The sequence below is a fragment of the Atta colombica genome, unplaced genomic scaffold, assembly GCF_001594045.1.
Source record: "Atta colombica isolate Treedump-2 unplaced genomic scaffold, Acol1.0 scaffold163, whole genome shotgun sequence".
NCBI classification, from domain to species: Eukaryota; Metazoa; Arthropoda; class Insecta; order Hymenoptera; family Formicidae; genus Atta; species Atta colombica.
Genome location: NW_017259254.1, coordinates 3,001,671 through 3,015,648, shown reverse-complemented (window position 1 = coordinate 3,015,648; position 13,978 = coordinate 3,001,671). Strand labels below are relative to the sequence as shown.

General features: G+C 31.8%; 1 protein-coding gene across 1 annotated transcript in view; it reads left to right on the top strand.

The window, feature by feature from the left end:
* LOC108685986 (UNC93-like protein) overlaps positions 1-13,978 on the top strand; it is a 48,918-nt gene that overhangs the window by 22,304 nt on the left and 12,636 nt on the right. Inside the window, exon 3 of the mRNA XM_018191009.1 lies at positions 4,406-4,628. Coding sequence (XP_018046498.1) covers positions 4,406-4,628 — 223 coding nt within the window. The remainder of the gene's footprint in view (positions 1-4,405; positions 4,629-13,978) is intronic.

Below are 13,978 nucleotides of genomic sequence, written 5' to 3'. Positions count from 1 at the left end.
TGAAATTTGAAAACATCCAAATTCTAAAATCTCTTTTTACAATGACTATAAGCATGATCTAATAATGAATTTTCTACTAAATAGTTTTCAATCCAAGAGTAATAAATTCATGGTGGAATCAATAGATAGCATCTATTAGTTTAATAGAAATGCCACTATCTCATAATAGGAGGCTTCCCTTTATATATTATTCTGTATAAATAGAGATAGTTGTCGCTTTATTTAATTTATGTTAATAATTCTTCTAAAGGAATGAGAAGTTAAATGAGATAAAATAATATATAAAAATAGTATGTACATAATAACAAGTAATATTAATATTTATTAAATACATTTATACATTTTAATAATAATAAAAGAGTATTCCATTTTAAAATATTACTTTACGTAAGTATAACGACTATGCAGATAAGTTCGTCTTAAATCATTATCAATTATTTAATGGACAGAGAAAAGCCGATGCCATTGGCGCCAGACAACATTCACAAATAAACAACAAAGGTCAAGATCATTTTGAGTCCTTGTCGAGGTCGACATGTGCGCAATATTATGCGCATGGCGCAATGGCCGGTAGTGACATGAAGGTTACAGATTGCAAGTACTGAATAATTCTTCGAAATCGACGAGATCTTTATGGAACGTTTATATATCTGAAGATAACGAATTTCGTATACATTATGACATCGATTATGGAAGAAGTCAGAATTATACCACGCATTGAAGACATTTATATAACATGATCAATTATCCTAAAAAATCTGGTTTATTTTTTCGAATTAAAGTCTTAAATTTTAATTTTGTAATACCAAACTAATTAAATTCTTAATAATCTGTACAGTTATAAATTAATCAATTGCATCCTGCAATCTAAATAGATCCAATTTTTTGCTACCTTTGGAATCAATTTTTTATTACAGAAAATTTTGAGGAAGGTCATCATTCATTTTAATATTTTCTTTTAATATCTTAATAATTAGATTATGATATTGAAAATACAGAGGAAGTAAAGTGAATTTAAATGAACAGTAACAAATTCTTTTATTTTACTCTGTTTTTTAACCTTATCTTAAAAGTTTGCCTTTTATTTAAGTTATTTAATATCACAGAAATATTAATTAACTTTTTTAAAAAAAAATTTGAATGTGAAATTCAATGATCAAAGATACATGCATTTGTAAATTTTGTCATGCTTATATTTTGCGTCTTTAATCTTCCGCTAAAACGTGTCTGATTATAAATAAGCATTTTCTATTGTGCAATCATTTCTAGTCTACGAAAAATATGAAACAATTTTATTTACAAAAATTGAAAAATATTAAGACAGAAATTATTTATGATATTTTAAGAGATTAATATACTACAGTATATTAATGAGAAATTGTACACTTTGTATGTAAAATCATACACCTTGCAATCGCATAATTAGATTGAATAATTTCCGTGCACACATCTTTGTGCGTGCTTGCATGATAATAATGTTAAAAAGTAGACATTTCCGACAATTGGTGACGATAGTGGGAGAATCGCAAAACACGTAATATTATTAGCACTACTCCGGTGAAAGTTCTTCTGGTTGACGCACACGAACCGGTTAATATAAATTTCTAGTATGCTGATAGGTTTTACTTAGAGTTATCGATTAATTCCTATCCCGGAAAGTGTTCAAACGTTCGCGTGAAGTTACGAATAACAAAATTCCTGACACGCCGCAGCGATAGAAGATGAAAGTCGTACGTGTCAGTAGTTCCGGTCGATGATTTAACCGACGAGAAGCGCATGGCCATTAATTTTTCGCTGCAACATAACCCGTGCTGCAATTTGTGTTGAACGATTTCTCGATACACTCGGAAAGGTTTTTATCGTCACATAGACGTGCAGGGCTGTATTTGAAATATTTTTATTTAAAACACAGCATTTGCAATACAGTTAGTATATTTTGTATTTTTTTTACTGGAGCATATGAAAGTTATGAATTTTGTATTTAAAATTGAAAGATTGAAAGTTTTTTATATTTCATAATTCAAATAATAAGATCGATTGTCAATCTTAATATTTGAAATACTTTCAATCTTTCATTATTAATAGTGAAATACAAAATACAAAATATTTTCATGTGCTCTGTTGAAGTACAAAATACAATTGAAATACAAAATACAATTGTCTCATAAATATTATTTTTCAAAAAAGTATTTTAAATACATGTCCAGCCCTGTAGACGTGTATACTTTGTTATACATTATATCACATATATGCGGGAAAATAACTCGTGTATGACCGATTGCACGTTGATGTGTTTTAGCGTCATTGCAATTCGGGGCGTGTAGCTTGATTTCTAGTCGATGTATCTGATTCGACTCGACACATCGAATATCAACGAGATCTTTCGAGAAGGCTCCTCGTAAACGAATGCATTCGAACGCATATCGTACACTTCCTCATTAGCGACAGTCGTGCGTGGGCCGCGTTTGCACAGCTGCTTGAGAATTTCTTTCTCCGTTATTTGCGAGCATTTCTCCTCTACGCTTCGTCGATCAGTTCAGTGATCCTTACTTATTAACAAAATTTTCTCTTCAACAGAACCACCGTTGAGATTGAAATAATTTTTGTGGCGATATAAAATTACGAATGTGATAAGAACACAGTTAAGTTTGCCACAAAATTGAAATTAGGAAATTGTCAAAGAAATTAAAAAATCAAATCAGAGAAGTTGGATAAAAATCAGGAAATTTTGCAAAACGTTTTGGAAAATTAAAATTCTTGATTTTAAAGTAGTTTAATATACGTATGCAGTTTTGAAATACTATCAACGTAATTAAAAATGCAAACAGTGCCAACAATATTAATAATAATTGATTTGCTATATTAAATTGATCTTTTAATTAATGGTTTCCAAGTCAAGACGAAATTACAAACAATTTTAAACTATTATCGAAAGTCAAGGAAAAGTATGAAATTTTATCTGGAAATCAGAGAAAGGTTATAGAATTTTAAAATTTCTGATAATTCTAAAAGTGCATTAATGCATACATTTTATTTATCGTGGGATTTTTTTGTGTTTGTGTGCAGAATTTTCGCGTAAAACGACTTCGCAATCTCGGCTGTCTTAATGGCGATAATAAAGCAATCAGGACACGCTAGCGATGTCTATTGCATCCCTGTCAGAGGTAACCAGTTGTGATTTACATTCGACAAAGGTCTCCTCTGACTTCACGCGCCATGAATAAAGGTACAGAATGGATCCTTCCATGGATACAACCGTGACCTCGATGTACGTCGTCACCTCCACTGGGACGAGTCGACGCGCATAATCAATTTTTCGTTCGTGAAAAGGAAAGGCGTAGCGTGCATAATGCGTTAAACCGCGAATCCGCAAAATCGATTAGGGAAGATTCTTCGGCGGTGAAACTCGTCCATGAAATATTGATTTACGAAGTGTCCAGCTTCGCTTTAGTGCGCGTCTAGTTCTCTTCTCGCGACGAGACCGGTGTATGTCAGTTTCCGGTACGGCGTAACAGGTCGACCTCTCGATTTATCGCTCGCACACACATTTATCGTGCGACTCTTCGAGCACTCACTTCACACCAGCATAATCGACTTGGTAATAAATTGTTACGCGTTCCTCGTTGTTCAGAATACACGCAGTTACTAGGGAGATCCTTCACGTCGATATCCTCCTACCGATTTTATTTCTCGAACGTAATATATATGACTATAAAACAGCTTTCTCGTACAAACTTGCATCACGATGAGAAATTTAGATCTTGAACTTTGCAGAATGGTCAAAAAACACACTGCAATATGGCGAATGTCATGCAGTTAATTCATTATTAATCTCAAAAATACTGTGTTCTTTTTTAATTCTTTTATTAATAATTGTGTATTTTTAATAAATAAGTCAATTGTTATATTTGCATACATATTTAAATGAATATTTTTTAATTATAAATATTACAATATATTTAATAATAATTGTTTTTTCTTTTAGAAGGTTAACATAAAAATATCTTCGTCTCTACGGATGCGAAATATAAAGAACAATAATTATTTTCAAGTTATTCATATAATTTAAATTTATTTTTTCTTTTAATTGCATTTTCATAAATAATCATGCTCTTTAATCATAAAAAAATGTAGTAAAACAAGATTGATTTTCCTTGTAAAAGATATAAAAAATTTATTAGTGTAAAAACATTCTATCAAAAAGAAATTAAACCATTTAGCACTAATAAAGAAAAGTAAATCTTTATTAATTTATGAATGGAGATTTTTTTCTTTCTCGTTGTGTTTTTTGTTTTTGAGTTAAATTCGAAGAAGTTTAATAGAGAAAGTGTAAATGTTCGAAATCATTCATAGGTTACTTTCAAATTTTATTATATTTATCAAATTTTATTACATTATATTACAGTATTGAGCGATGGCGGACATTCTGGTGACGATGGCAATAGCACGACTAGTAGCTGGGAAAAAATCAAGTCGTGCGGTGCGGATTTCTGTGTCCTTGGCAACGGAGGCCACGAGAACCTGGAGCGACCACCGGAGTCGGAGATCTATGAAATCTCCGCGATCTACCTCACGTGCGTTATCGTCGCAGTAATCATCGTCGCTCTGTTCGTCGATCCTCTCTCCAGGTGAGTGCCGAATATATGGATAAGCCATCAGTCGTGATGTTAATTCTCGTTTGTATTGCTTGCCAATATCGAGTTGACATCTCATAATATCTCGTAATAGAATAATACATCGCACAGGCAAGGCCAGCCGTTGAGAAACGTTAGAGAGTAGTCGTGCTTAATAAACCTGATTCTCTTTTTATATGATACATTTTTATATGATAATTATAACGATAGATAGAGATAATGCGCCAAATGTTAATCGATCGAATTACATATTTATGTGCACAATATATCAACTTTATCGATAATACAAATCTTTATGCTGCTATTGGAGCACTAATATTTAATATACTGCATCCAGAGAGATATCGATTAGTTATTTATTATCAGTTCCTTTTGAAGAAGAAATAAAGTTAGATAAAATTATACATTTTCCTTTGGAACCATTGTTATAAATTAAAAATCGTACATGCATATATTATATTATAATGTATATTTAAAAATCAAAGAAAATGAAACCGAAATCCTTCGAAATCTAAACGAATTCTTGTGTGAAAAGTTAAAGAAAGTTTTAACTTGAATTATTCAACGTGGAGATTTAATTCTGCTTATATAATAAATATTTTATTCTCCAATTAATATTAAACGGGAATTTTAATACATATTTAATTTGAGACTGTTTAATAAAATATCTTTTTGTCATTGAAAATATATATATATATATATATATATATATATATAAGTTACGAAAAATGATAAACTTTTATGATTAATTTCAAATTTTTATTAAAACAAAATACAAACCCATATTAAATGTTGCATATTTTCGCTCTATCTATTTTATTTTTTTAATTTATAATATGCGTCACTCTTTTAAATAGATATAAAAGTATTAGATCACTCTATTAAATACGATTGCAATGCATCGGATACTTTCAGTTTGCAAAATAGTTAGAGGATTAGCAAAATAGTTAGGATTAGAATGTTACTACGGTATTCCCAGATAGATGAAACAAATATCTCGTTCTGTCTCTATCTATTTTGATCTATGTGAGTAGGATGCGAAATCTGTTCGCCACAAAGAGGTTTATAATTACGCTTTGAATCAACAACGAAGCTTAGTTGCAGAGGTTGAACACGCTGTAATTATGCGCCACATGAAAGGTGCGCGGCACGGTTAACAAAGGAAGCTGCCTCTGCCATTCGTGCTGTCTTATCAGTGCGCACGATCACTGACAATGATATATTTTATCCGCGATTTTGCACTGAATTACGTAGCTCAAACTGTCATCGCCCGTTACGATCGTTTTATGAATATATATAGAGATGTCACGCAATCGCACGTTGGATTTTCGTCGCCCGGCTGTTCCAAGTGTAAACGACCGAACGAGAATAAAACATTTTTTCTTCTCTTGATAAGAACAGAGAGTTGTTTTTGCACGATGTCTGTGGCCGGGAAAAGATGTGTTGTTTTGTCATAAAATTAGTATAAGATAATCGAAGTCTCGAAAAGTTCTTGTTTAGAAGAAGTTCTGTTTCTTAGAATCACTGTACAGAATGTAATTTGAAATTTTTCAGTCATTTTTAATTCTGCCACGCGATATATATAGTTTCCCAGGAAAAGGAAATTAATTCATCTGATTCGCGATAAAAGAAGTTAACTCACGTTTTCTCTGGTTGTCTCTTTCTACAATAATCAACTCAATTATATAGTTATACTCATCGTGATTATCATGTTACCAACGTTATGTGGCTTATCAGATAGTTTGGAAAATTTAAAAATCATACTTTTCAAGAGCGGCCGTCTCTTTCCTATTATTTTTTTCAAAGACGGTGAGCAACTAAGTTGTAGCCGTTTTCACGGTGCATCGTCAGAGATTACTAGTTTGTGACAACATATCGTCAATGATTCATCATTGGAGGATATGCGAAAATTAAAGAGCAGAAGAGTAGTCAAGCTCTTGCGGTATTACGAAACGTAGCTTGATAGACGTGATCCGCGAAACATCAGCCCGAATTTCCTCTCCCCTTATTTCCTCTCCTCCGTTTCGGATAGCTGTAACCAATGCTCTGCTTATGATTGCGAAATAGCGTACATCCGACAGGATGCGCCGACAGTTGCATAACGCTACACGTAGCGTGAACCGTACTTATTAAAAGTCGGTAAGTTTCTGGAGGCTCTTCACGTTGCGTCAACGCAATATCTATCCTTCAGCATGTTACACAGCTAGTCTATACTGGAAAAAATTTATATTTTTTTACATGGATTACTGAGAATAATTAACTTGAGACTTTACGACTTCTCGTTTATCAGAATCATGATAAAAAAATATCCAGGGGCGTCGGTCGATAAAAAGTTGATAAATCGATTGCAACAGAATGCCAACCTTGATGTTAGAATTAATAATCCTAGAGATAATATATTTATCACTCACCGTAATAAAACGGAAATATTATTTATAGTTAGCATTAAATGAAAGGATTGGCTCATGGACATGGAGAACATAATAATTCTCTTTTAGTGAATTGATGGAATCATTATTGCATCCATAATTAATTACAGAAAATATGATTAAAAATAGTTAAAAATTGCAAAATGGTTAGATCCATCTAAAAAAGAAATAATGAGATGTCAATAACGAAATAATACGCCGATATAATGTAGCCGCGTCATCTCGTGGAACTTTAAATATATATGTATTAAATATATACATATATATTAAATATATATGTTTTAATATTATATTTGTGAAGTCGTCACTGTCATTTCATTTTTATCACCGAATAGAATCGTTCTCTCGTATTTATCCTGTCGAGAGATGTTCAAGGATATGTCCGTCCGGATGTATGCAACTCTTAATGATATGTTGTCCGCCAAATTATTATCGGTCCGAAGATTAGATTGCAACTCGACGTTACAAAGTCTTAGAAAATATATACCTCGGTCAGTTACACACAACGCTCTGACACACACTAACTACCCCGTTCCCAATTAATACAGTCGATTTTCCGTCACTGATTATGAGAAATAGAAATATCATTAATATAGACGTGACATTAAAAACAATTCTATTGAAGATGGCAATGGAGAAGAAAAATCATCAATCTACAGGGCTATAGATCTTATTTTCTATAGGAATATTCGGTCGCTTTCTGTTTAAAGTTTTTATGAACAGCTGCGTTGAAATATGTGTGTTCAAACTTTTCTTATCGCGCGATATCAAGGTTTCATTCAATGCGACGAAACCCTGCAAATCAGTCGACTCGAACTCCTCGCGAGGAAGGAACAAATACGTTAGAGCATTACGTTCGTAATTACTCTGAATTGATAGATGCTATCATGTCAGATTTATTCGCGGTTGTAATTATGGTGTTACGTGTAATTATGATTCCATGACTTCCGCGATGACATATTCCATTATTTCTGTATATACTATTTTGTGTAGGATTCTTATGCTTTAATTTATTTTTTCCGCAATTTTAATGAATATAATTTTTTAGACGAATGTAATAATCTCTTAATGTTTTAAGGTGTGATACTGAGGATGACTTAATAATAAGAGCGAAATGTATGTTCTAAGAATTTGAAATATATAAAAATCTGACTTATAGCCCCTTCTTGTTATTTATTGTTTAAAAATTTATGATTAAGATTAGCAAATTTCTGTCTATCTCGTAATAATACTTCTTTTTATAAATAGTTACTAAGATTTTGTACAATTTCATTATTTTCTGCATTTTGATAAGCTAAAAAGTATCCTTGAGATTCTCTATCGCAGTTCTCTCTCGCTATGTTTCGCTCTTTTATCATTCTAATGATGAATCTGTCCAGAACTCTGTAACTATACATTCTTAACTGCTAGAAAAATTTACGGCCACAGAGCCATAATTCATAAATTGTTTCTTTGCAAGGTCGCGCCTCCTCTGATTTACGTTGGCGCATGTTTTTGATAACGTGAAACTCACAATGTCAACACTACAAAAAACGACGATAAAGCAACGTCTGTAGTTGCAATATCTTCACCATGTATACGGTGATTCCAAAGTGTAATATTTTTGACTATGAATACTTTCAAAATTTTTTGCATTGATTTTCTATAGAAAAATTCTATACAAAATCATCATTTATTGCAATCTTCTAATTGCTTATATTTCGTGTTTCAATTAAATCAGAAAAATGTTAAAACAAAGTTATTTCAAGATAAAAAAATGAGATCTATTTTACGTTATTTTCAAATTTAATTTGGCAAAAATCTGTAATTTTGAATTGCTTAGTAAGCAACTAAATAAAATCAATTTTTAAATTAATTTATACTAATATTTGCAATCGAAAAGAAGGTTTCACAGTGACACTCTGTATTGCATTTATCGTAGTTTGCAGCGAAACGAATGTATCTAGGACACGCGACGGCACGTATCGATATAACTTCTCATATGCTGCTTGTATTTTCGTTTAAAATCTGTTGTCAAAAAGCATTTCTTTACGTTATCGCTTCAGGAGAAAAATATATTTCTCTCATGCACAAACACAATTATCGCGTGTTTGAGAAAATTGCAAATGTAAAAATTGCAAAAATAATAAAATAATAAAATAATAATAATTTATGTTGCTCAAATTAAGAATTCTATTGTAATTATCTTTTTAAATCGATTATTGAAAGAAAATTCGAATATTTTATATTACGTTTTAATTCGTAATTTTGTCATACTATTAGTCTATATTCAATGCATGATCTCAATTCTCTCTCGTTAATGCATTCTCGTATTTTTCCATTAATGATTCTTTTGAGAGACAGGCTTGTGTCGATGTTTAAATCACAGTATCTCTTTCCGTTTCTCTCTCTTTCCAAGCATTAAAATCTCGCGATTGCCAACGTTGCGTAATCTGCAAACCGATGTATCATGATACACGAGCGCTGGCGCGCTTCATTCATGCGATCGCTTACGAAGATATTCGCCATTCGATAATCGCCCACGATGAAACGCATGCAACGAGCGATCGTATAGCGCGCATAATACCGATGCAGTTAGAAAAACTGACGTTTCCCTCGTTCACGTATCCCTTTCCGGTCGACTCGGTATATACGCATGCCGCTAATTTATCTTCGATCGTAGACGTGTATACTGAGCATTAAACAAAAATATGTGTACAAAATATACCACATGTCGGGAATACTTGACTCACTTTCGATATCCGCTTCGACGGTCTTAAACGCGTTGCGTATCTACTCGATGTATTACAAGCATTATTATAGTGATAATAGTGGATTATATCTTCAGAAAGTCTTTAAATTAATAAACTAATTGAACTATTTAAATTAATAGATTAATTGGGTTTAGATTTAAAGAGAATAACTATTTTATTATTATATATAAGAAATTTTGAAATACCATTTAATATGCAGAAATGTATTTTAAATATTTATTTTTTTTAAATTGACTATCTAATTGATATCTAAACAATTAATATATATTTATTTATACTTTTTCAAACTTAATATAATAAGATTAGAAAATTAGTTAAATATCTTGAGATACGAAATATGTATACGAGTAGTTATGATTAAAACACAAGTGCTCTGTATTTATTTCCTCTAAATGAAATGCATCATTGATAGATTCGAGAAATAGTGAACCTGTTTAACGAGAGCAGTTGCTAGTTTGTTAATGTACATTTATTGCTGTAGCAACAAACGTGACTACATCGTTGCAACTCGAAAGGCAATATTATTAAGAGAAAGACAATTCTGACCTGCATAACATTTACTGCGTTGTCGAGAAAAGCGAACCGCAAAACGAGACTGCGATAGCCGCAAATTATATCGAAATCGATGTGCTAAATATATAAGTTATATACATTTCCTCTTAGAAAATCCAATTTAATCTTGTGTGTTACAAATTGAATAATCATAAATAATAAATTAAGCTTGTTGCTATAATCATTTCACAATGTATCTCTCATTTTGTTTCTAAATTCGCAATCGGATAATAACTGTTAATATATATACTATATTATCGAATCTAAAAATTTAATTTGTGATGAAAGAAAAGAGAAAGAGTGTTTAATCGAATCAATTTGCCAGAATTAATTTCGCAAACAAAGTCCGTTGAACTTTCTCTTCGGGAACGTATTGTCCATAAAATGTCGAAAGATCTGAGCGTGTTATGAGTACTTATATGTTGTCAATCTCTCGCTCTTTCCTTCCAGAGTCATTCGTCGTAATGACAGCATCGTCCGTGATGTCTGCATATTACAGGGAATGTTATGTAAGAAACGAGTGTATTAGATCCGTACGCAGATCGTGGTTGAGACATCTCCGCTATCTTCCATTTGCATTGCTTCCAAGGCTGCATTATAACGGTTCTGGTCTGTGCATGTTAGAAAGCACAGCGGAACTGTGCTCGTGAAAATGTAAATTTGTTTGAAAAATGCGAGAAGAAATTCTTAGATTACAGTGACATAAACGTTTTCGCGGTCAAGTACAAAAATTGCACATAATCAATAATGAACACAAGAGGAGGACAAATTAGTTATGGTAATCACACTCTACAACGTACTTTTTTACAGTCACTGCTATTGCATTGACTACTATTGAAGTCCATTAAATTGTTCAAGTTTTTGAATTATGTATATGGATTATAACGCGTGGCGACTCGTGCATATATAAATTCGCTCACGATTTTCGCAAAGTATGTATTTAAAATATGTATGCAACGTGCATCAATTCGTTCTATTTTCTCCATTCGAGAAGAGAGGCTGTGGATGATGTAGCGTGAATTCATAGAAGTTACAAATACGAGTCAAATTGATTTTCCGGTTTGGAGACAATGTAAGTGCATTGCGCGACACTCGCGCACGTGACAATTAAAGAAAATGTGCACGTGCCATAAATCTGCGCGGAAATATCAACAGCATCACTATTATAATTATTAACAACAAGAAAGTTCTTTTCTTCTAGTAATAATGAGGCATAGAACACTGCGAGTTGGATTTAACAGATTCAAAAAATCCATCTTGTATCTTTTCTAGATAATTTTATGTTATCGAATAAAATATAAAATAGAAAATTCTACAAATAATTATATTGAAATAGAAGACTAATAAATTAAGACTGTTTTATTCATTTTAAAGATATTATTGTAGTTAAATTGTGTGTGAAATAGAAAATTAATTTTGTTCTTAATTTATATCACAGTTTGGGCTGAACTCCCTTAAGAAAAAGTGTTTCAATATAACTAATTAACTATTTAATATATTGAAATACTTTTTTCTAAGGGATTGTAATAAGTTAGCTAATGATTGACATTGTAAGGTTTAAAAATGAACGAAATTGATAGATCTAAAAATGTATGACAACGCTTTTCGACAATTAAATAATCTACAATTAGGCAATTTTGGCTGAAAAACTTTCTCAAAAATGAATTCCTTCGGAATTCGTGTAGTGAAATATATAAATCAATCGTTATCATATTAATCAGTTTTGATTAATAATCTCTAACGAGACATTCATACTTCAAGTAAGCACAGTGTATATATTAGATGATGTATTAGATGATAATTTCTCTTAATTTCAACGAATATTCGCGTACGGAAATACGTCATTTGTACCAGAGACGAAAAAACGTGATGTTTACAGATTCGTCTTTCACCGAATATGATCAAGATGAATGATCACTTGTCACAATCGCTCAAGCTATCAATAGGCGCCACGATTCGAAAGCAATATGGACCAATGTGTAGATCGCTGTGAAAGATACGTCGAAGATCATTCTGAAGATCACATCAAAAATCACACCGTCCCACATCTTTTCGACGTCTCCTTCCGTCTAAAGAGAATCGTGTACCTGTTTTTGCATAAGTGTCGATTCGAACCGCGCTCTCTACGACTGTCGACGATGGCCGTGGCTTCGGCCGGGCCCAGAAATCCAGCAAACGTGTTCTCAGGAATGCTGTCTCCCCGGGTGGAGAACATTTGCTGTCGAGCGTATGCCGAGCGTTTAGCGTCAAGAGATTTATTTCGCGAATTCTTACCGACGCGGCACGACCATTGCGCCCATCTCGGCTTTAACTTCTCGCGGATCTTCAGGGCTGATTACGTCTGTCTGGTTCATCCGCTAAATTTACTATCGGGCTTATATTCGTTGAATATCGCCGCGAAAAACGCGGCAATAAACTTTCATTTTCGTGATATCCGTTAATATTATTTTTAGAATAAATTATATAATAAAATTTAGTAATACCTCCTCGAACCCTAAATAATTTTATTACTTATATAAATTAAACATTTTTATATTTTATTAAATTCTAAATTTAATGCACTATTCTGCCAAAGTAATAAATTAATAAACTTTAACCTACCTTTACCATTATTCTGTAATATACAACAGGAGTTTTTAAGGTCTCATTATATTTCTTTTATATTTCAGAATATTTATTTATTATAACGATATAATCAAATTTTGTATAATTTTTTATAAGACAAATTTTAGATTCATTCAGATCCAATTATCATTCTGATAATTGTGATAAAATGATGTGATAAGATGAAGAGAACTGACGAATAAAATGTCATGCAACAAGCTATATGAGTAAAATTTTTTAAGGCATTTTTAAGCTTTTAAAATTTTTTCGATTGAATCTGCTATTGATAATGAATACTCTCGCGTGAAAAATGTTATACAGCAATATTATAAAAGCAAGTTTCAACTGCGTAGTTAATCTCGAAGTTTTCATTGACCGAAGTACCGTTCCGCGTGCGATTTTTACAGCGCATAAATCTTTCAGACTACGATCTTACTAAAGATTAGCACTTTGGTCAACGCGAGAATACGATGTTTCCTTTTTTCCTTTTTTATATTAATGAAAAGTATCGGCGTAAAAGTACTAGACGCATAGTATATAGTGTATATCGTATATTACTTACTGTAATAATTAAATTGTTTCATTAATTAATGAAATAGAATTCTATGCATGATGAATTTTTTTTTTAGAATGTACTTTGCTGATTATTAAATAGTTATTTGATAGATTAATGTTAGCAAAAAAAAATCTTTTATATAAAATAATTTTTGTGTAAAATAATTGAGATTTAAAATATTAAATATAACTTTTAATATCATCATGAAAAATATTGTAACAAAAAGTAATTAGATTAAAAAGTAATTAAATAAAACTATTATTCTGTCCAATTACTGATTTATTATAGATAATATAAAATCGAATCATACATCGCTCAATGTTCGTTTATCTAATCGTAACACAAAACAATGAATGAACACGGCTCGAATACGCGGTACCGATCAATGGCAGTGGAAGTTTGCTAATTACGCAACTTGTTTCCGCGTGGCTCATGCTGCACGGACACTAA